The sequence below is a fragment of the Schistocerca cancellata genome, chromosome 11 (genome assembly GCF_023864275.1).
Source record: "Schistocerca cancellata isolate TAMUIC-IGC-003103 chromosome 11, iqSchCanc2.1, whole genome shotgun sequence".
Taxonomy (NCBI): Eukaryota; Metazoa; Arthropoda; class Insecta; order Orthoptera; family Acrididae; genus Schistocerca; species Schistocerca cancellata.
Genome location: NC_064636.1, coordinates 73,913,056 through 73,934,366, shown reverse-complemented (window position 1 = coordinate 73,934,366; position 21,311 = coordinate 73,913,056). Strand labels below are relative to the sequence as shown.

The 21,311-nt window shown below is 43.0% G+C and overlaps 1 protein-coding gene across 1 annotated transcript in view; it reads left to right on the top strand.

Moving 5' to 3' along the window:
* The first annotated feature begins 15,667 nt into the window (after nt 1-15,667).
* LOC126108680 (nostrin) overlaps nt 15,668-21,311 on the top strand; it is a 675,422-nt gene continuing 669,778 nt past the window's right edge. Inside the window, exon 1 of the mRNA XM_049913991.1 lies at nt 15,668-16,276. Coding sequence (XP_049769948.1) covers nt 16,193-16,276 — 84 coding nt within the window. The 5' untranslated portion in view covers nt 15,668-16,192. The remainder of the gene's footprint in view (nt 16,277-21,311) is intronic.

The window sequence follows — 21,311 nt, the reverse complement described above, 5'->3', positions numbered from 1 at the left end:
ACACTAAGCACTATGGGACTTAACATCTGAGGTCATCAGTCCCGTAGAACTCAGAACTACTTAAACCTAACTAACCTAAGTTAGTTATAAATACAAAATCAAATAGGAGTAATGCAGGAGTAGATTCAATAATAAATGAAAAATAGGAGCGCGAATAAACCACTACGAACAGCATAGTGAACGCATTATTGTGGCCAAGATAGACACGAAGCCCACGCTTACCACAGTAGTACAAGTTTATATGCCAACTAGCTTCGCAGATGACGAAGAGAATAAGGAAATATATGACGAGATAAAAGAAATTATTCAGATTGTGAGGGGAGATGAAATTTTAATAGTCATCGGCAGAAAGGAAGAGAAGGAAAAGAACTACTTGAATATGGAATGGGGCTAAGAAATGCACCAGGAAGCCGCCTGGTACTATTTTGCACAGAGCATAACATAATCACAGCTAACACTTGGTTTAACAATCATGAAAGAACGTTGTATACGTGGAAGAGGCCTGGAGACACTGGAAGGTTTCAGATAGATTATATAATGGTAAGACAGAGATTTAGGAACCAGGTTTTAAATTGTAAGACATTTCCAGGGGCAGATGTGGACAATCTATTGGTTATGAACTGTAGATTAAATCTGAATAAACTGAACAATGTAGGAAACTAAGGAGACGGGACCTGAATAAACTGAAAGAACCAGAGGTTGTAGGGAGTTTCAGAGATATAATTAAAGAACGATTGAGGAGAACGCGGGAAATTAATGCAGTAGAAGAAGAATGGGTAGCTTTGAGAGTGAAGGCAGCAGAGGATCAAGTAGGTAAAAAGAAAAGGGATGGTACAAAGCCTTGGGTAAGGGAAATTGAATTTATTTGATGAAACGAGAAGATGCAGAAAGGTGGAAGGAGTATATAGAGGGTCTACACAAGGGCGATGTACTTGAGGACAATATTATGGAAATGGGAGAGGATGTAGATGAAGATGAAATGGGAGATATGATACTGCGTGAAGAGTTTGACAGAGCACTGAAAGACCTGAGTCGAAACAAGGCACCGGGAGTAGACAACATTCCTGTCGCCTTCAGAATTTGAATGAGAATATTCCAGTCAACATTGTCGAAACCTTTATCTAAGTCTACAAATGCTAGAAACGTAGGTTTGCCTTTCTTCACTCGTTGCAACATTTCTACGGAATCCAAGCTGATCTTCCCCCAGATCGGCTTCTACCAGTTTTTCCATTCGTCTGTAAGGAATTCGCGTTAGTATTTTGCAGCCGTGGCTTATTAAACTGATAGTTCGGTAATTTTCACATCTGTCAACATCTACTTTCTTTCTTATTGGAATTATTATATTCTTCTTGAAGTCTGAGGGAATTTCGCCTGTCTCGTACATCTTTCTCACCAGATGGTAGAGTTTTGTCAGGACTGGCTCTCCCAAGGATATCAGTAGTTCTAATGGAATGTTGTCTACCCCTCGGGCGTTGTTTCGACTTAGGCCTTTCAGTGCTCTGTCAAACTCTTCACACAGTATCAAATCTCCCATATCATCTTCATGTACGTCCTCTTTCATTTCCATAATATTGTCCTCAAGTACATCGCCCTTGTATAGACCCTCTATATACTCCTTCCACCTTTCTCCTTTCCCTTCTTTGCTTAGAAATGGGGTTTCCATCTGAGCTCTTGATATTCATACAAGTGGTTCTCTTTTCTCCACAGGTCTCTTTAATTTTCCTGTAAACGGTATCTATCTTACTCCTAGTGATATATGCCTCTACATCCTTAAATTTGTCCTCTAGCCACGTCTGCTTAGCCATTTTGCACTTGCTGTCGATCTCATTTTTGAGACGTTTGTATTCGTTTTTGCCTGCTTCATTTACTGCATTTTTATATTTTCTCTTTTCATCAATTAAATTCAATATTTATTCTGTTACCCAAGGATTTCTGCTAGCCCTCGTCTTTTTACCTACTTGATCCTCTGCTGCCTTCACTACTTCATCCCTCAGAGCTACCTAGTCCGTAGCTCGTGGTCGTGCGGTAGCGTTCTCGCTTCCCACGCCCGTGTTCCCGGGTTCGATTCCCGGCGGGGTCAGGGATTTTCTCTGCTTCGTGATGACTGTGTGTTGTGTGTTGTCCTTAGGTTAGTTAGGTTGAAGTAGTTCTAAGTTCTAGGGGACTGATGACCATAGATGTTAAGTCCCATAGTGCTCAGAGCCATTTGAACCATTTGATGAACTACCCATTCTCCTACTGTATTTCTTTCCCCCATTCCTGTCAATTGTTCTCTTATGCTCTCCCTTAAACCTTGTACAACCTCTGGTTTAGTCAGTTTATCCAGGTCCCATCTCCTTAAATTCCCACCTTTTTGCAGTTTCTTCAGTTTTAATCTACAGTTCATAACCAATAGCTACGAACCAATGGTACAGTAGCAAATGTAAAAATGCAGCATTTGTATGATACGCTGGATGCTGTCAACATGATTGTTTTTCATGTTTCTACGATACTTATCTACCTCTGTGGTATAAAACGATGGACATAATCCAAATAAAGAGGATTTGGTTTCTCATTTTTGCCTTAAAGAATGAAATTGTTATGTTTACTTAATTTAACAACTTTTATGAACAGTATTTCATAAAATATCGATAATTAAGAATTTGTATTTGAAATAGAAACAGGAATTTTGTGTCTAGTTTGTAATTAGAAACAAAAAGACGCGCATTATTGACAAAAAATTGTGATGAGTTTTATAATTACGAGATGTAGGTATTTCAAACTGAACGAGAATTAAAAAGTGAAACCAGGAAGATTTGTACCAACGCACGAACAAACCGAGTGTAGTTTACATTCTATTACGCTACCGGCTACACTACACGTTAAATTTGTGTAATTTTGTCCATTGCATTCTACACAAGTCCTCGGAAAACTTCAAAGTCGAATATCTCCGTAAATTTATGAAATGCATTAACAACAGTATTCCACATTCATGTTTCACTACGGAACAGGAAGTAGCCTTAGCCATTTTCATACTGCGCAGTAACAGCGCCGCAATCAGATTACAATCATGCAGAGGTTGTGACTGCACAATTTTTGAAATAAAAACTACGTAGCTAAAGCGTGATTTAGAAAAAAGTTGATGGCTCTTAATGCATTTGAATATCTTAAAGTTTCATTTAACGTAACTTAGTAATAAGATATCTAATACATAAGTAGGGCCGGCCGGGGTAGCCGAGCGGTTCTAGGCGTTATAGTCTGGAACCGCGCGACCACTACGGTCGCAGTTTCGAATACTGCCTCGGGTATGGATGTGTGTTATGTCATTAGGTTAGTTAGGTTCAAATGGTCCAAATGGCTCTGAGCACTATTGGACAACATCTGAGGTCATCAGTCCCCTAGAACAGAACTACTTAAACCTAGCTAACCTAAGGACATTACACACATCCATGTCCGAGGCAGGATTCGAACCTTCGACCGTAGCGGTTGCGCGGTTCCAGACTGAAGCGCCGAGAACCGCTCGGCCACACCGGCCGGCGGTTAGTTAGGTTTAAGTAGTTCTAAGTTCTACGGACTGATGACCTCAGATGTTAAGTCCCATAGTGCTCAGAGCAATTTGAACCATTTTGTTATGGACTCGAAAAGAACGATTGTCTGAGGTTCGTCTTGCTGTAACAGTCTATGTAAGTTGTAGATGCAGCTAAAATATAGTTGTTCATGACCTCAGACTTCCGTACGGTAATAATTATTTGTAAACCTAAACCTTGCTTGTCCTGAGTAGACGTGGCCTTAACGGATGGCTCAAAAATGACTCTGAGCACTATGGGACTTAACATCTGTGGTCATCAGTCCCCTAGAACTTAGAACTACTTAAACCTAACTAACATACGGACGTCACACACATCCATGCCCGAGGCAAGATTCGAACCTGCGACCGTAGCAGTCGCGCGGTTCCGGACTGAGCACCTAGAACCGCTAGACCACCGCGGCCGGCGGCCTTAACGGAACATTGAACATTGTTAGGTACCATACTAGAAAATAATTAGTAATTTTCTTTCAGCTCATCTTCGAGACGTGCCGCCGGTTAGGACAGTAAACTTTCTTACAGATTTCACGAGCTATGCGGCCGCTAGGAATAATGTAATGTATTTCACTTACAGATTTTCCCAAAGTTGCGACATAACATACCAAGCAGAAAGGCCTGGTCACAGGATTCTAGTTCTAGTATTAAGATTTCATCTGCTTGTTATCTTATACTGATATTCGAGACGAAACCACGATCTGGAGTTATGGGTTTTATTACTTCACATTGGACTGACCTACAAAATATTAACCGGTGCTATAAGCACATGAATTTTATATATATATATATATATATATATATATATATATATATATATATATATATCGTTACACTCCTGGAAATTGAAATAAGAACACCGTGAATTCATTGTCCCAGGAAGGGGAAACTTTATTGACACATTCCTGGGGTCAGATACATCACATGATCACACTGACAGAACCACAGGCACATAGACACAGGCAACAGAGCATGCACAATGTCGGCACTAGTACAGTGTATATCCACCTTTCGCAGCAATGCACGCTGCTATTCTCCCATGGAGACGATCGTAGAGATGCTGGATGTAGTCCTGTGGAACGGCTTGCCATGCCATTTCCACCTGGCGCCTCAGTTGGACCAGCGTTCGTGCTGGACGTGCAGACCGCGTGAGACGACGCTTCATCCAGTCCCAAACATGCTCAATGGGGGACAGATCCGGAGATCTTGCAGGCCAGGGTAGTTGACTTACACCTTCTAGAGCACGTTGGGTGGCACGGGATACATGCGGACGTGCATTGTCCTGTTGGAACAGCAAGTTCCCTTGCCGGTCTAGGAATGGTAGAACGATGGGTTCGATGACGGTTTGGATGTACCGTGCACTATTCAGTGTCCCCTCGACGATCACCAGTGGTGTACGGCCAGTGTAGGAGATCGCTCCCCACACCATGATGCCGGGTGTTGGCCCTGTGTGCCTCGGTCGTATGCAGTCCTGATTGTGGCGCTCACCTGCACGGCGCCAAACACGCATACGACCATCATTGGCACCGAGGCAGAAGCGACTCTCATCGCTGAAGACGACACGTCTCCATTCGTCCCTCCATTCACGTCTGTCGCGACACCACTGGAGGCGGGCTGCACGATGTTGGGGCGTGAGCGGAAGACGGCCTAACGGTGTGCGGGACCGTAGCCCAGCTTCATGGAGACGGTTGCGAATGGTCCTCACCGACACCCCAGGAGCAACAGTGTCCCTAATTTGCTGGGAAGTGGCGGTGCGGTCCTCTACGGCACTGCGTAGGATCCTACAGTCTTGGCGTGCATCCGTGCGTCGCTGCGGTCCGGTCCCAGGTCGACGGGCACGTGCACCTTCCGCCGACCACTGGCGACAACATCGATGTACTGTGGAGACCTCACGCCCCACGTGTTGAGCAATTCGGCGGTACGTCCACCCGGCCTCCCGCATGCCCACTATACGCCCTCGCTCAAAGTCCGTCAACTGCACATACGGTTCACGTCCACGCTGTCGCGGCATGCTACCAGTGTTAAAGACTGCGATGGAGCTCCGTATGCCACGGCAAACTGGCTGACACTGACGGCGGCGGTGCACAAATGCTGCGCAGCTAGCGCCATTCGACGGCCAACACCGCGGTTCCTGGTGTGCCCGCTGTGCCGTGCGTGTGATCATTGCTTGTACAGCCCTCTCGCAGTGTCCGGAGCAAGTATGGTGGGTCTGACACACCGGTGTCAATGTGTTCTTTTTTCCATTTCCAGGAGTGTATATCTGTGATAATTCAAGAGAGAGACAATTAATTATTTCTAATCCAGGTAACCACTCTGAGTACTGAGCTAGTTTTTTGATCCGGGTCGGGCTAAATTAAATTACATTACACTCTTAGCAACAAATAATCTTGAAATAATAACGAGCGTCGAAATGGATAAGGGGTTAGTTCAAATGGTTCAAATGGCTCTGAGCACTATGGGACTTAACTTCTGAGGTCATCAGTCCCCTAGAACTTAGAACTACTTAAACCTATCTAACCTAAGGACATCACATCACACACAGCCATGTAGCGCCTAGAAGCGCTCGGCCACCCCGATCGGCAAGGGATTAGTGAAACTGAATATTGTAAGCCCCAAATCCTCCAAAAATAAACGAAATATATACCTATCAAAAAAGCAGATGAAAATTCACTTGACGCATTCCTGAGAGACAATATCCACTCCTTCCAAATTAACAATGTAAGTGTAGACCAGATGTGGCTTGAATTCAAAGAAATAGTATCGGCAGCAAATAAATTAACGAACGACGGAGCTGATACCTCATGGTATACAAAACGGGTCAGAACACTGTTGCACAAACAACGAAAAAAGCATGGCAAACTTAAACGAACGCAGAATCTCCAAGATTGGCAACATTTTACAGAAGATCGACATTTATCGCGGATTTCAATGAGAGATGCATGCAGTAGTTTCCACAACGAAACTTTGTCTCGAAAGCTGGGGGAATATCCAAAGAGATCCTGTTCGTATGTTCAAATGGTTCAAATGGCTCTGAGCACTATGGGACTTAACATCCATGGTCATCAGTCCCCTAGAACTTAGAACTACTTAAACCTAACTAACCTAAGGACATCACACAACACCCAGCCATCACGAGGCAGAGAAAATCCCTGACCCCGCCGGGAATCGAACCCGGGAACCCGGGCGTGGGAAGCGAGAACGCTACCGCACGACCACGAGATGCGGGCTGTTCGTATGTAAAGTATGCTAGCGACAAGAGACAATCAATGCCTTCTCCGTGCGATAGCTATGGAAATACTATCGACGACTGTGCTGGCAAAGCAGAGTTACTAAAAACAGCATTAAGTTAAGAAATTCCTTCACCAAAGAAGACGAAGTAAAAGTTCCAGAATTCGAATCAATAACAGCTGCTAACATGGGTAACTTAGATATCCTCGGAGTAGTGAAGCAACTTAAATCACTTAATAAAAGCAAGTCTTCTGATCCAGACTGTATACCAATTAGGCCGCTTTCAGAGTATGCTTATCAATAGCCCCATAACAATCATATAGAACCGTTCGCTCGACGAAAGATCGGCACCCAAAGACTGGGAAGTTGCACATGTTTCGCAAATATGCAAGAGAGGTAGTAGGATGAATCCACTAAATTACACAAAAAAAGGGTTCAAATGGCTCTAAGCACTATGGGACTTAACATCTGAGGTTATCTGTCCCCTAGACTTAGAACTACTTAAACCTAACTAACCTAAGGACATCACATACACTCATGCCCGAGGCAGGATTCGAACCTGCGACTGTAGCAGCAGCGCTGTTCCGGACTGAAGCGCCTAGAACCGCTCGGCCACAGCGGCCGGCACTAAATTTCAGGCCCACAACATTAACATCGTTATGCAGCAGGATTTTGGAACATGCATTGTGTTCAAACACTATGAATTACCTCCAAGAGAATGGTCCACTGACACACAGTCAACACGGATTTAGAAAACATTGTTCTTGCGAAACTCAACTAGCTTTTTACACACACGAAATGCTGAGTGTTGTTGACAAGGTATTTCAAATTGATTCCATATTTTTAGATTTCCAGAAGGCGTTTGACACTGTACCACACAAGCGACTTGTAGTGAAACTGCCCGCTTATGGAATATCGTCTCAGTTATGTGACTGGATACGTGATTACCTGTCAGAGAGGTCATAGGTAGCAGCAATTGACGGGAAGTTATCGAGAAAAAGAGAAATGATTTATGGCGTCCCCCCAGGTAGTATTGCAAGGCCTTTGCTGTTCCTTATCTATATAAACGATTTGGGAGACAATCAGCAGCCGTCTTCGGTTGTTTGCAGATGACGCTGTCGTTTATCGACTAAAAAACTCATCAGAAGACCAAAACAAACTGCGAAACGATTTAGAAAAGATATCTTAATGGTGCGAAAAGTGGCAGTTGACCCTAAATAACGAAAAGTGTGACGTCATCCACATGAGTGCTAAAAGGAACTTAAACTTCGGCTACACGATAAATCAGTCTAATCTAAAAGCCGTAAATTCAACTAAATCCCTAGGAGTTACAATTAAGAACAGCTTAAACTGGAAAGAACACATAGAAAATGTTATCGGGAAGGCAAACGACAGACTGCGTTTTATTGGCAGGACCAAGGAGGTATATAAACTACATAGAGTGGCTATCTGTGAGGTAACAGCGCTCCCAGTGGCAGCAAAAGGCAACACCGGCCGCCATTTTTTGACACGTCTACATGTCAGTATATTTACAAGTGGTGTATAGTACTGGTGTTAGAAAATCACTGTTTTCCGGTTGTAATTTGTTTTAAAAGTCTTATTGACCGATCGCGAATCTTGCCCAATGTATGTGCAGTGTACAATTGCGTTAATAGAATTGATAAAACAACTGGAATATCATATTTCAGGTAAGTATCTAAGTGCGTGTTGTACTTAGCGTCTTGTGCATCATTTTCGTGTTTAAGCTGTATACAAAATGTAAATGAGCTACTGTATACACGTCTCTTTATTTTTAGATTTCCTCTGAAAAAGAAAGCGCTGTTAAGTCGATGGGTAGCCAATATGAGGCGAGATGACTGGCAGCCAACTCAATATAGCTACATATGCTCGTGTCACTTTGAAGATAGATACATGTATAGTAGAAACAAGAAAAGGCGACTTCTGGCAAACGTAGTACCGATAATATTTACGTTTCCTGACCATCTGCAGAAAGCAACTATAGTATAGAGACAACCAAGTCAGTGAAGAATCAGCTTCCTTATCAAATGAACCAGGTAAAATACACTCCTGGAAATGGAAAAAAGAACACATTGACACCGGTGTGTCAGACCCACCATACTTGCTCCGGACACTGCGAGAGGGCTGTACAAGCAATGATCACACGCACGGCACAGCGGACACACCAGGAACCGCGGTGTTGGCCGTCGAATGGCGCTAGCTGCGCAGCATTTGTGCACCGCCGCCGTCAGTGTCAGCCAGTTTGCCGTGGCATACGGAGCTCCATCGCAGTCTTTAACACTGGTAGCATGCCGCGACAGCGTGGACGTGAACCGTATGTGCAGTTGACGGACTTTGAGCGAGGGCGTATAGTGGGCATGCGTAGAGGCCGGGTGGACGTACCGCCGAATTGCTCAACACGTGGGGCGTGAGGTCTCCACAGTACATCGATGTTGTCGCCAGTGGTCGGCGGAAGGTGCACGTGCCCGTCGACCTGGGACCGGACCGCAGCGACGCACGGATGCACGCCAACACCGTAGGATCCTACGCAGTGCCGTAGGGGACCGCACCGCCACTTCCCAGCAAATTAGGGACACTGTTGCTCCTGGGGTATCGGCGAGGACCATTCGCAACCGTCTCCATGAAGCTGGGCTACGGTCCCGCACACCGTTAGGCCGTCTTCCGCTCACGCCCCAACATCGTGCAGCCCGCCTCCAGTGGTGTCGCGACAGGCGTGAATGGAGGGACGAATGGAGACATGTCGTCTTCAGCGATGAGAGTCGCTTCTGCCTCGGTGCCAGTGATGGTCGTATGCGTGTTTGGCGCCGTGCAGGTGAGCGCCACAATCAGGACTGCATACGACCGAGGCACACAGGGCCAACACCCGGCATCATGGTGTGGGGAGCGATCTCCTACACTGGCCGTACACCACTGGTGATCGTCGAGGGGACACTGAATAGTGCACGGTACATCCAAACCGTCATCGAACCCATCGTTCTACCATTCCTAGACCGGCAAGGGAACTTGCTGTTCCAACAGGACAATGCACGTCCGCATGTATCCCGTGCCACCCAACGTGCTCTAGAAGGTGTAAGTCAACTACCCTGGCCAGCAAGATCTCCGGATCTGTCCCCCATTGAGCATGTTTGGGACTGGATGAAGCGTCGTCTCACGCGGTCTGCACGTCCAGCACGAACGCTGGTCCAACTGAGGCGCCAGGTGGAAATGGCATGGCAAGCCGTTCCACAGGACTACATCCAGCATCTCTACGATCGTCTCCATGGGAGAATAGCAGCCTGCATTGCTGCGAAAGGGGGATATACACTGTACTAGTGCCGACATTGTGCATGCTCTGTTGCCTGTGTCTATGTGCCTGTGGTTCTATCAGTGTGATCATGTTATGTATCTGACCCCAGGAATGTGTTAATAAAGTTTCCCCTTCCTGGGACAATGAATTCACGGTGTTCTTATTTCAATTTCCAGGAGTGTAGTTTGCTGTTATTTATTTGCTATATGGGTTGTGTGTGAATTTTAATATTAATCAATGTATGTTTAAAGAAAAATAAAGCCTAATGATAATACTTCATTTTTGTAGGTGAAAGAGTGAATCAGAATGATCATAGAGATCATTCTTATTGTTTGCCTAGCCCCAAAAAAATTGAAAGAATTATGAGGCACTACGGAAAAGGACCGAGAAGCTGAGGAAGCAAGCGAAACATGCAAGGCAAAGTGTTTCAAGAAAGAAGAAACAAATTGTGACACATAAAATAGTGGTTGTAGGCCTAAATAAGAGTCTTCAAGACTGTGCTTCTGAAGTGATGGGATGTGGCAAAAATAGTGATATTCTGAAGCAACTTTTTGCAATGCAAAACAAATGTTCACTTCCTGAATATCCTAAAGAAATAAGACAGTTTGCCCTTACACTCAATTTTTACTCCTTCAAAGCTTATAACTATTTGAGGAAGTTTGTTAAATTACCCCATCCTCGAACACTCCGCAGGTGAGCGCCTACAGTAAATGGCAGTCCTCGATTTACAGAAGAAAGCTTACAAAAATTAGCAGATCAGGTTCAACGTAGTTGTGGGCCTATTTTAGCGGCACTTATGTTCGATGAGGTGGCTCTTAAAAAAGAACTAATATGGGATGGTAATAAGATCTGGGGTTATGTTGGCTTAGGGCAAGGATGTGAGGAAAGTGATGATAGCCAAATAGCAAAAGAGGCACTACTGTTTATGGTCACTGGGATTAATGAGTTGGAAAATTCCTGTTGGCTATTGTATCTTAATGGTTTAACAGCAAGTGTGAAACTTAATTTACTGCAGCAGTACCTCCGTAAATTGGAGGAAACTGATGGAAAATAGGTTTCATTGCAATAAAAAGTATCAAAAATAGATTTTATACTGCTTCAAAGGGTGTATTCAAACTGTTAACAGTGGAAGAAAGGGTTTTCAGGGACTGTCAGACCTTAATATGGAAGAAGAACTTCGTTCTGTAGTTGTGTGTGGAATTGTTCAGAATGTTGGGTGACAGGCCGAATTTATTTACTCGATTTTGACCATCTAATGGTGCCAGCTGAATTTGGAGAAGAGTCACATTACTCTTTTCTAGTCAGGATGCTGTTAAAATAGTATTTTAATTGTAGGTTACACCATTTGTGCAAAAACCAGGCCAATGGAAGAAAGAGGGAAACATGTTCGGCAAATATATACAAACTTATATTGTTTAAGGGACAATTAAAGGTCCTGCGCTGTCAATTGATCGTTTTTGGACCTACTGAACTATTTAAAATTGTTTTTGACCTAATCTATATGGCATTGCAGCGAAATGAACTGCAACATTTCGTAATAAACTTTTCAATTAATCGATGTCAGAAACGTGTTTCATTTCTTTTAGCATTCATCACTATATGTTTTACAGTAGAGAAATCAGATTGTCAGTGCAGATTGGCTTTTTTTTTACGCCATGCGTAGTAAACAATAACAACATTCAGTATTAGCAGACGACGTGTAGGCTGCACCTTGACGTTACAAGACATGGCGGCTCAGTTTGCAAGTTGCTTCAAAGATGGCGGTGCCATAGCCAGTCTATGTTGTTTATATAGGTCGTTGGGCAGGACACTTAGAAAATGTAACAGACCTACTAAGGAGACTGCCTACACTACGCTTGTCCGTCCTCTTTTAGAATACTGCTGCGCGGTGTGGGATCCTTACGTGATGGGATTAACGGAGTACATCGAGAAAGTTCAAGGAAGAGCAGCACGTTTTGTATTATAGCGAAATCGGGGTTGCGGTGGACGTCATTAAAACAAAGGGTTTTTTCGTTGTGGCGGTATCTTCTCTCGAAATTTCAATCACCAACTTTCTCCTACGAATGCGAAAATATTTTGTTGATGCCGACCTACATAGGGAGAAACGATCATAATAATAAAATAAGGGCCGGCCGGAGTGGCCGTGCGGTTGTAGGCGCTACAGTCTGGAGCCGAGAGGCTGCTGCGGTCGCAGGTTCGAATCCTGCCTCGGGCATGGATGTGTGTGATGTCCTTAGGTTAGTTAGGTTTAAGTAGTTCTAAGTTCTAGGGGACTGATCACCTCAGATGTTTTCCATAGTGCTCAGTGCCATTTGAACCAATAAAATAAGGAAAACCAGAGTTCGCACGGAAAGATATAGGTGTTCGTTTTATGCGCGCGGTGTTCGAGATTGGACTAATACAGAATTATTGTGAAGGTTGTAAAATGACTTTTTTTATAATATATATATTTATATATGTGTTTGGAGAGAGAGGGAGAGAGAGAGAGAGAGAGAGAGAGAGAGAGAGAGAGATTGATTTTTGATTGAGATTTTTACTTTACGTCGTAACTGGTACCTGAATTTTGTTTGCTGCCTCCTTGAATGGTCAGCTTCTGCACCAGTTATTTGTTGACGTATTACAATTTGGAGGAAGTTATTGTTCTGTAAGCTTTAAAATACGACTCAGTTACTTGGCCGTATTGCGGATATCTCGTGGTCGTGCGGTAGCGTTCTCGCATCCCACGCCCGGGTTCCCGGGTTCGATTCCCGGCGGGGTCAGGGATTTTCTCTGCCTCGTGATGGCTGGGTGTTGTGTGCTGTCCTTAGGTTAGTTAGGTTTAAGTAGTTCTGAGTTCTAGGGGACTGATGACCATAGATGTTAAGTCCCATCGTGCTCAGAGCCATTTTGAACCGTATTGCGGATAGCTTTGAGCCCAAGTTTTCGTAGCTTTTCACACCTAAGGGACCACTGTTGTAAGTAAATAAGATCAAACAACAATCTGCTTTTCGTGAGCAAAAGAGATTGCTTAGCACACAAACTTCCTTCAAACTACAAGTCCTGCTACATCAACATTGGTCAGTGGATTTCAGCACCATACTATTGTACAAGAACATAATCCAGTTACTGTAATTAAGAAATTATGAGAGGTTGTTACTTATTGAATGAAAACTATAGAGAATGCATTTCCTTTCCTGTATTTTAGTGAACTTTGTACACTTACAATGCTGTCGGTTGATAGACGGCGACGACAATGAAGTTCACCTCCTTTTCCAAAAACAAGATATTTTTATTCTTCACTTACAGAAAATTTGCATACATAAATGTTTGGCAACTCTTGCACATACTTTACTCGGTTTTATCACTAAAAAATCAATTTTCATTAAATGCAACAATGCGTTCTGAGCGACGGCCTAGCAACGCGTCCTCTTTCCACAAAATACAGATTAACAGTTCTCTTTTTTTTAATAAAATCAATTGTCTTTTTTTTTTTTTTTTAGAGTCCATACACTAAGATTCACAACTACTATCGTTGCGGGGATTGCGCGCTAAAGAGTTTGTTGCTGTCCAGCTGCGCTTCACTTCACTTCAAGTACTTTTTGAATTAAATTTGCATTTACGGTATTTACATAAATTACTGAGCTTCTCATAATAAAATCAGGCACAAATTAGTTAGAGAAAAAAGGGGCAGTGAGACATAACATTACAAGGTGGTTCGATAAACTCTGTACCAGATACTTAAGTGTGATTTGCGGAGTTCCCATGTAGACGTAGACATAGATGAGAACATGTACTGGACTCCCTTTGACATTCTGCTTCATTCCGCACAATTCGTCGGAGATTGCCATTGACGCTAACACACGAGCGGCATCTATCGGAGTGGTTCTGCGATCAAAAATTTTCGTTGCTGTATATTCAACTCCAGTCTGAGGCACTGCACTGACAATTTTAACAGTGGGCAATAAGCGTCACCTTCCATTCTGGTTGTATAGGTAAGGACCTCACCGTTCTTCTCAAATAGTGGTGGATTATTTATGACGAATGTCATTAGCGAATACTCTCGTATGTAGTGTGACAGCACAGTTAAAATGGAGCGCTTGATGTCCGTGCTTGAACACCGTATATTAACAAGTTTGTTTGCGTGACCATCACCCACGGCAACCAAGGCGGTTGTTTTGTGATTAAAACCGCCTTTTCTTGGTGCAACTTAATTTATTTTTCCCAAACGCGTTTCGCCTTTTTCTTACTCTAAGGCATCTTCAGAGGGATGTAGAACGATACAGTTTTGTTATTTATTTCCATGAAAAAACGCAACGTGAACCGTTTGACAATCCAAAAATAACAACAGTCGTTCTAGATTGCACTGAAGATGCTTTAGAGTAAGAAAAAGGCGAAATGCGCCTGGGAACAATAAATTAAGATGCAGCAAGAAAAGGCGGTTTTAATTACAAAACAAGTAAACCACATATTGTTCTTACTGATTGCTTTTGAGCAATCAATATTTTCTTTCCAATTATTGTATACGACATTACTGAGTGGAAATATGGAAAATATATAAGGAGGCTAATTCGTTTGTTTTCAAGACTAGCAAGATTCGCAGAACACTATTGTTTGGGAAATTCTGTAATATGTTTTTTCCACTTCAGGTTTTCATCACTAAGTGCATGCAAACATTTGGAGCGCTCTCCCTATTTACTTCGTGTGCTACATCTATTGTTGGTATGACTATTCGTTAACTGAATACAGTGTGCTTTCTCAAAATTTAGGGAGAGTCCATTTTCAGAGAACTACTTAATAGTCGGCCGGGGTGGCCGAGCGGTTCTAGGCACTACAGTCTGGAGCCGCGCGACCGCTATGGTCGCAGGTTCGAATCCTGCCTCGAGCATGGATGTGTGTGACGTCATTAGGTTAGTTAGGTTTAAGTAGTTCTAAGTTCTAGGGGACTGATGACCTCAGCAGTAACGTCCCATTTGAGCCATTATTTAACTACTTAATAATGCGTGGAAAAACATAATTAATAGTGTCCTCTGATACTTTCTCTCCAATAGGATTTAATATAACTCTAGCATCGTCTGCAGTAAGTACCATCCGTGCTTGTTGAATGTTAAGCCTTCTCAATTGCTAAGGTTATCTCCCCTTCCAACATTGTCTGAATTATTCACCCCAACTTTCCGCGCTCTGTTTGTCGAGCATGACTGAAACCAATTGATGTAGAAAGCCATTACTTCTGCCGCATGGCTCTCACGATGTCATGCGAGAAAAGTGCGAGTTGGCTTTCGCATTATGGATGTGTTCGTAATTAACAGCAACATAAGCAGAGAAATCTATCCATAAACATGACTGGTTGCTAATTTCCAAAGACGAATGCGTAATTAAAGTAGACGGTTTCCCGCCGATTTCATGCGACACGTTCGGAAGCTTCGGCAATGGTTCTCACATTGTACCGCTAGATGGCACGCGCAGCACAAACCGGTACGACTCAGCGCGGACTTTCGATCGTCAAACACAGATGGCACTGCTTGCCGCGCCGAATTACCATCTCTGGCAGACGAAATTTGAATGGTGCAGCGGTTGTTTGAAGCAACCCAACGCGGCGTATACGCAATAATTGGTTGATTAGCAGCTTGTCAGCTCACCGTAACGGCTCAGAAGCAGTACACAAGCGGATATTTTTGCTAGCCGATGCCGCGCCTACGACGGTATCACGGCATTGGCGTGACGTAGCTAGACACGCCGCTCGCTTACCTGTTTTCACAGCAAATTGAGGCCGAACGCTCTCCCGTTAAAGGCTCGTTCAGCTTTCAAACATCGCAGAAGCGCGGCGTACGCTGACCAGCGCGGAACGTGCCGGTTACAGACGTTATCGCACCCATCGCGAAAAACGTCAAACAGTTCCATCGCGTGTTTTTGAATTACGTCGCTGTTTATTGTCGCGTCCAGTGCCATCAACAAGTGTGACAACCTGTACGCGTGTGCGCGTTAATGAAGACATCAGCTGCAGTTCAACCCGTTTGAATGAGATAAAAGTGTGATTACCCGACGGAAGAATAAGTGTTGGCGGATTAAACGTGACATAGTGCATGGATCAACAATGCTCGCGCAGGATAATATAGTGTGAACCGATGATCAAATCCGAAATCGGCAACCGTTTCCAAAGGCGTTCTCGCCGCCGCAAGATGAGTTCGCTTTTCAAGGAGTCGTTATGGGTGAGTACGCTTCAGTTTTGGATTCCTTTCTGGTTTTTTTTCTGTCTGCTGTATAGCCATCCCGTGTAGAGTTTTAGAAATTTCTGAGATCCTACAGTATGTTGTTGTTGTTGTGGTGGTCTTCAGTCCTGAGACTGGTTTGATACAGCTCTCCATGCTACTCTATCCTGTGCAAGCTTCTTCATCTCCCAGTACTTACTGCAACCTACATCCTTCTGAATCTGCTTAGTGTATTCATCTCTTGGTCTCCCTCTACGATTTTTACCTTCCACAATGCCCTCCAATACAAAATTGGTGATCCCTTGATGCCTCCGAATATGCCCTACCAACTGATTCCTTCTTCTAGTCAAGTTGTGCCACAAATTTCTCTTCTCTCCAATTCTGTTCAGTATCTCCTCATTAGTTATGTGATCTACCCATCTAATCTTCAGCATTCTTCTGTAGCACCACATTTCGAAAGCTTCTATTCTTTTCTTGTCTGAACTATTTATCGTCCACATTTCACTTCCACACTTGGTTACACTCCATCCAAATACTTTCAGAAACGACTTCCTGACACTTCAATCTATACTCGATGTTAACAAATTTCTCTTCTTCAGAAACGCTTTCATTGCCATTGCCAATCTACATTTTATATCCTCTCTCCCTGACCATCATCAGTTATTTTGCTCCCCAAATAGCAAAACTCCTTTACTACTTTAAGTGTCTCATTTCCTAATCTAATTCCCTCAGCATCACCCGACTTAATTCGACTACATTCCATTATCCTCGTTTTGCTTTTGTTGAAGTTCATCTTATATCCTCCCTTCAAGACACCATCCATTCCGTTCAACTGCTCTTCCAAGTCCTTTGCTGTCTCTTGACAGAATTACAATGTCATCGGCGAACCTCAAACGTTTTTATTTCTTCTCCGTGGATTTTAATACCTACTCCGAATTTTTCTGTTGTTTCCTTTACTCCTTGCTCAGTATACAGATTGAGTAACATCGGGGAGAGGCTACAACCCTGTCTCACTCCCTTCCCAACCACTGCTTCCCTTTCGTGCTCCTTGACTCTTATAACTGCCATCTGGCTTATGTACAAATTGTAAATAGTCTTTCGCTCCCTGTATTTTACCCCTGCCACCTTTAGAATTTGAAAGAGAGTATTCCAGTCAACATTGTCAAAAGCTTTCTCTAAATCTACAAATGCTACAAACGTATGTTTGCCTTTCCTTAATCTATTTTCTAAGATAAGTCGTAAGGTCAGTATTACCTCACGTTTTCCAACATTTCTACGGAATCCAAACTGATCTCCTGTGAGGTCGGCTTCTACCAGATTTTCCATTCGTCTGTAAAGAATTTGCGTTAGTATTTTGCAGCTGTGACTTATTAAACTGATAATTCGGTAATTTTCACATCTGTCAACAACTGCTTTCTTTGGGATTGGAATTAATATATTCTTCTTATCCTACAGTATAAGACTCATTATTTAAAATTGTTCTGTCATTTCAATGAAAGGGAAGTACCGTATAAGTAGGTGGTATTTGATAATATCTGATTAACTGATGTAACAATGCCGTTTTAGTGGTTCGCACTCGTAGATGATGTGATATATCTACATCAATATACGGGTGTTGGACAAAACGTGGAAACTCCAAAAACACAGCAGATTACCATCGTGTAGGAAACCCGTCGGTATTTAATATAGGTTCCAGTCGTATCAGAATGGATAAATACAGGTCCTGTATGTTTCCAAGGAAGCCTTGTACTATTCTTCCTTAAAAATTTTGGCAAGTTAAGGCAGCTAACGATGATGCATAGTGATCACGCACCCTTCTCTCCAAAGTAGATCACAAAGGCTCAATAATATTGTGATTTGGTGACTGGTGGCCAGTCCCGATGTGACAATTCATTCTCGTGCTCTTAAAACCAGTCCTGCACGAATCAAGGTGTGTGAATAGGGGAGCTGTCGTCTTGGAACACAACATCAACATTCGGGAACCAACATAGTACCACGGGACAGAACTGATTAGCCAAAAGGGTCACGTAATCTTTGACAGTAATTCGACCTTGAAGAGCAACAATGGGGCCCAGGGAATACCACGATATGGCTGCGTAAATCAGCACGGAACACCTGCCGCGTTTCATTCTAGGGATGTAAAGTCGGACATAAGTTGGAAACCGCGTGAAACAAGACACATCCGACCAAATGAGTTTCGTTCATTGCTTCATAGCCCAGACTTTACGGCTTCGTCACCTCGTTTTATCATTGCGAGCATTTGCATCATTGATAAATATTTTTGGAATTCCCTGCTGCTGAAGCTCTCTTCATGTTGTTTTGGTGCTCATAGTGTTCGCGAGTGCGGCATTCAGCAGTTTTGCAGCAGTTGTCACCGTGTTTTCCGCCACAATCCTTTCCTAAGGCTGTCTGTACCGATATTTTTGCGCATTCCCTGTATGTCGTATGAATCTTGTTGAAGACTGCACAGATGCCGTTCGTGGCCAAATACAACAGGGAAAACTGCAGGTTTAGGTAGCATTTACGTTAAAACATGCGTTTTTCTATGTTTCCGTATCTTTTGTAAAGCCCGTGTAGTTATAAAATCGGTTATATGTACGTTCCACATCTCCTCAACCACAGTAGCGATTTCAACCAAATTTGGTACACATGTCACTTATTGTCTGGAAAGAAGGGCCATGGGCGTAAGGACCATCTATTGCTCTCAGGGAAAGGGATGACAAGAGGATTAGAAATAAGCATAAATCAGGAATTTATGGAGCAATTTTAACTCAATCTTGAGTGTACGTAATTCACTATTTGTATAAAAATACTGTGGGGATACGCCGGTCGTTGTGGCCGAGCGGTTCTAGGCGCTTCAGTCCGGAAGCGCGCTGCTGCTACGGTCGCAGGTTCGAATCCTGCCTCGGGCATGGATGTTTGTGACGTCCTTAGGTTAGTTAGGTTTAAGTAGTTCTAAGTCTAGGAAACTGATGACCTCAGATGTTTAGTCCCATAGTGCTTAGAGCCAATTGAACCATTTTAATGTGGTGATAATACATTCCTACCACCCTTACGGGTGGAGGTAGGGGCGAAAAACCGTGACACGTAAAAATATTGCATAACGACCGATATTAGTGTCGAATCCATAGTTTTTGGAGTTGCTAGGTTCATTGGTGACAGTACCGATGACGGTTCACTTCTCGGAAGGTGGTGACAATTATATATCAAACCGGGCACATGTATGTCTTGCTACATGGAAAACATTACTGTTTGTGACTGTGGAGCACCCCTAGGCGGTCAATAGTGTTGCGCAGTATTTCCGAACGTGAAATAATATTCAACGTTTTGGGGCTAGATTGAGAGATTGCGCAATAATTTTGCGCACATCAAAAATTTTGCAAGTGTATTGCGCTGCCTGAATACCTTGTCCCGCCTGTAGACAGTACTGACAATATCCTTACCAGACTCTTGAGCGCTACAGTTCAAAATAAGGCGAAAGAGCACCGAAATCCAATCAGTTTTGCGCCAATAGCGGGATGTTTCACCAGATGTGTACAAAAACGGAAATATTATGAATGAATAGTATGAGTTGTTGCTCACAGAATACTGCGAACTACATCACAAATGGAGATTAAGAAAATTAATTAATGCGAAGTTATGAATAAAAGTATATGTAGATATTTATGTGTGTGTCTATTATTTATACGAATATAATCCTGTACACTAAATAATGCATGGCACGTTTCCATTAGTATGTCACAAATACATTTGAGGTGAAATTGCAGTTGTGAATTTCAAGTCTTCGAAGGAGTTGCCAGTAGCGTGGTATGTTATCGTAGCAGGTAAGCACTGACTTCGTAGAAATGCTTCTTTCGCAATTTTCTTTCATACTTTCGATTTATCTTTATATCTCCCATAAATCTTCCAGGTTCTTTGCTGTCTCTGACAGAATTACGATTCATCGGCGACCCTCAGAGTTTTTATTTCTTCTCCGTGGATTTTAATTCCAACCCCGAATTTTTCTTTTGTTTCCTTTACAGCTTGTTCAATATACAGATTGAATAACATTTGGGAGAGGCTATAACCCTGTCTCTCTTCCTTCCTAACCACTGCCTCCCTTTCATGCCCCTCGACTCTTATAACTGCCATCTGGTTTCTGTACAATTTGTAAATAGCCTTTCGCTCCCTGTATTTTACCCCTGTCACCTTCAGAATTTGAAAGAGAGTATTCCAATCAACATTGTCGTAGAAACGTAGGTTTACCTTTCCTTAATCTGTTTTCTAAGATAAGTCGTAGGGTCAGTATTGCCTCACGTGTTCCAACATTTCTACGGAATCCAAACTGATCTTCCCCGAGGTCTGCTTCTACCAGTTTTTCCATTCGTCTGTAAAGAATTTGTGTTAGTATTTTGCAGCCGTGGCGGCACTCTTCTATGAAGTAAAATATCAGTATCTTGAGACCTAACATACTTTGTGTTAAAGTGGTACTAAATCATTTAAACAATATATCGCAGTAGCGGACACTGCCTATCGTATGAGGAAAGGCGGGAAGGGATAAAATTTATGATTGAAAATTGGGTCGCTAATACTGAAAGCTTGAGACACGCTGGTTTATGAAGAGCTACGACACGATGAGTGATGGAAGCAGCTGTTTCAAAATCGTGTCGGTCGGTGCCAACAGGATTTTCAGCGCAGTGAACTCGCTCAACCATAGTTAGCAGGAGATGGCGTATTTAGCGGGTCTACAGACTCGTAACAAAAGCCGACGTAACACACTGAGATCACAGACGTTATTCGTAACTGAATTTGAAATTGTTTAAATTCATTGATATATTCAGTGAAGATTGTCGGCACTTATGCAGTTTGGGGGTACATGCGCTGATCACGAGAAAAATACCTATTTTTGAAGGATACGCGTATTTCTGAAGATATAAGCATATATATGCACGGAATACCAAAAAAATTTTTATTTCAAAAATTGTGTGTTACAGTCATATCTGATGCGCTCGTCACCAAAAAAGTAGTTATTTTCTTATGGATGCAAAAAAAAATC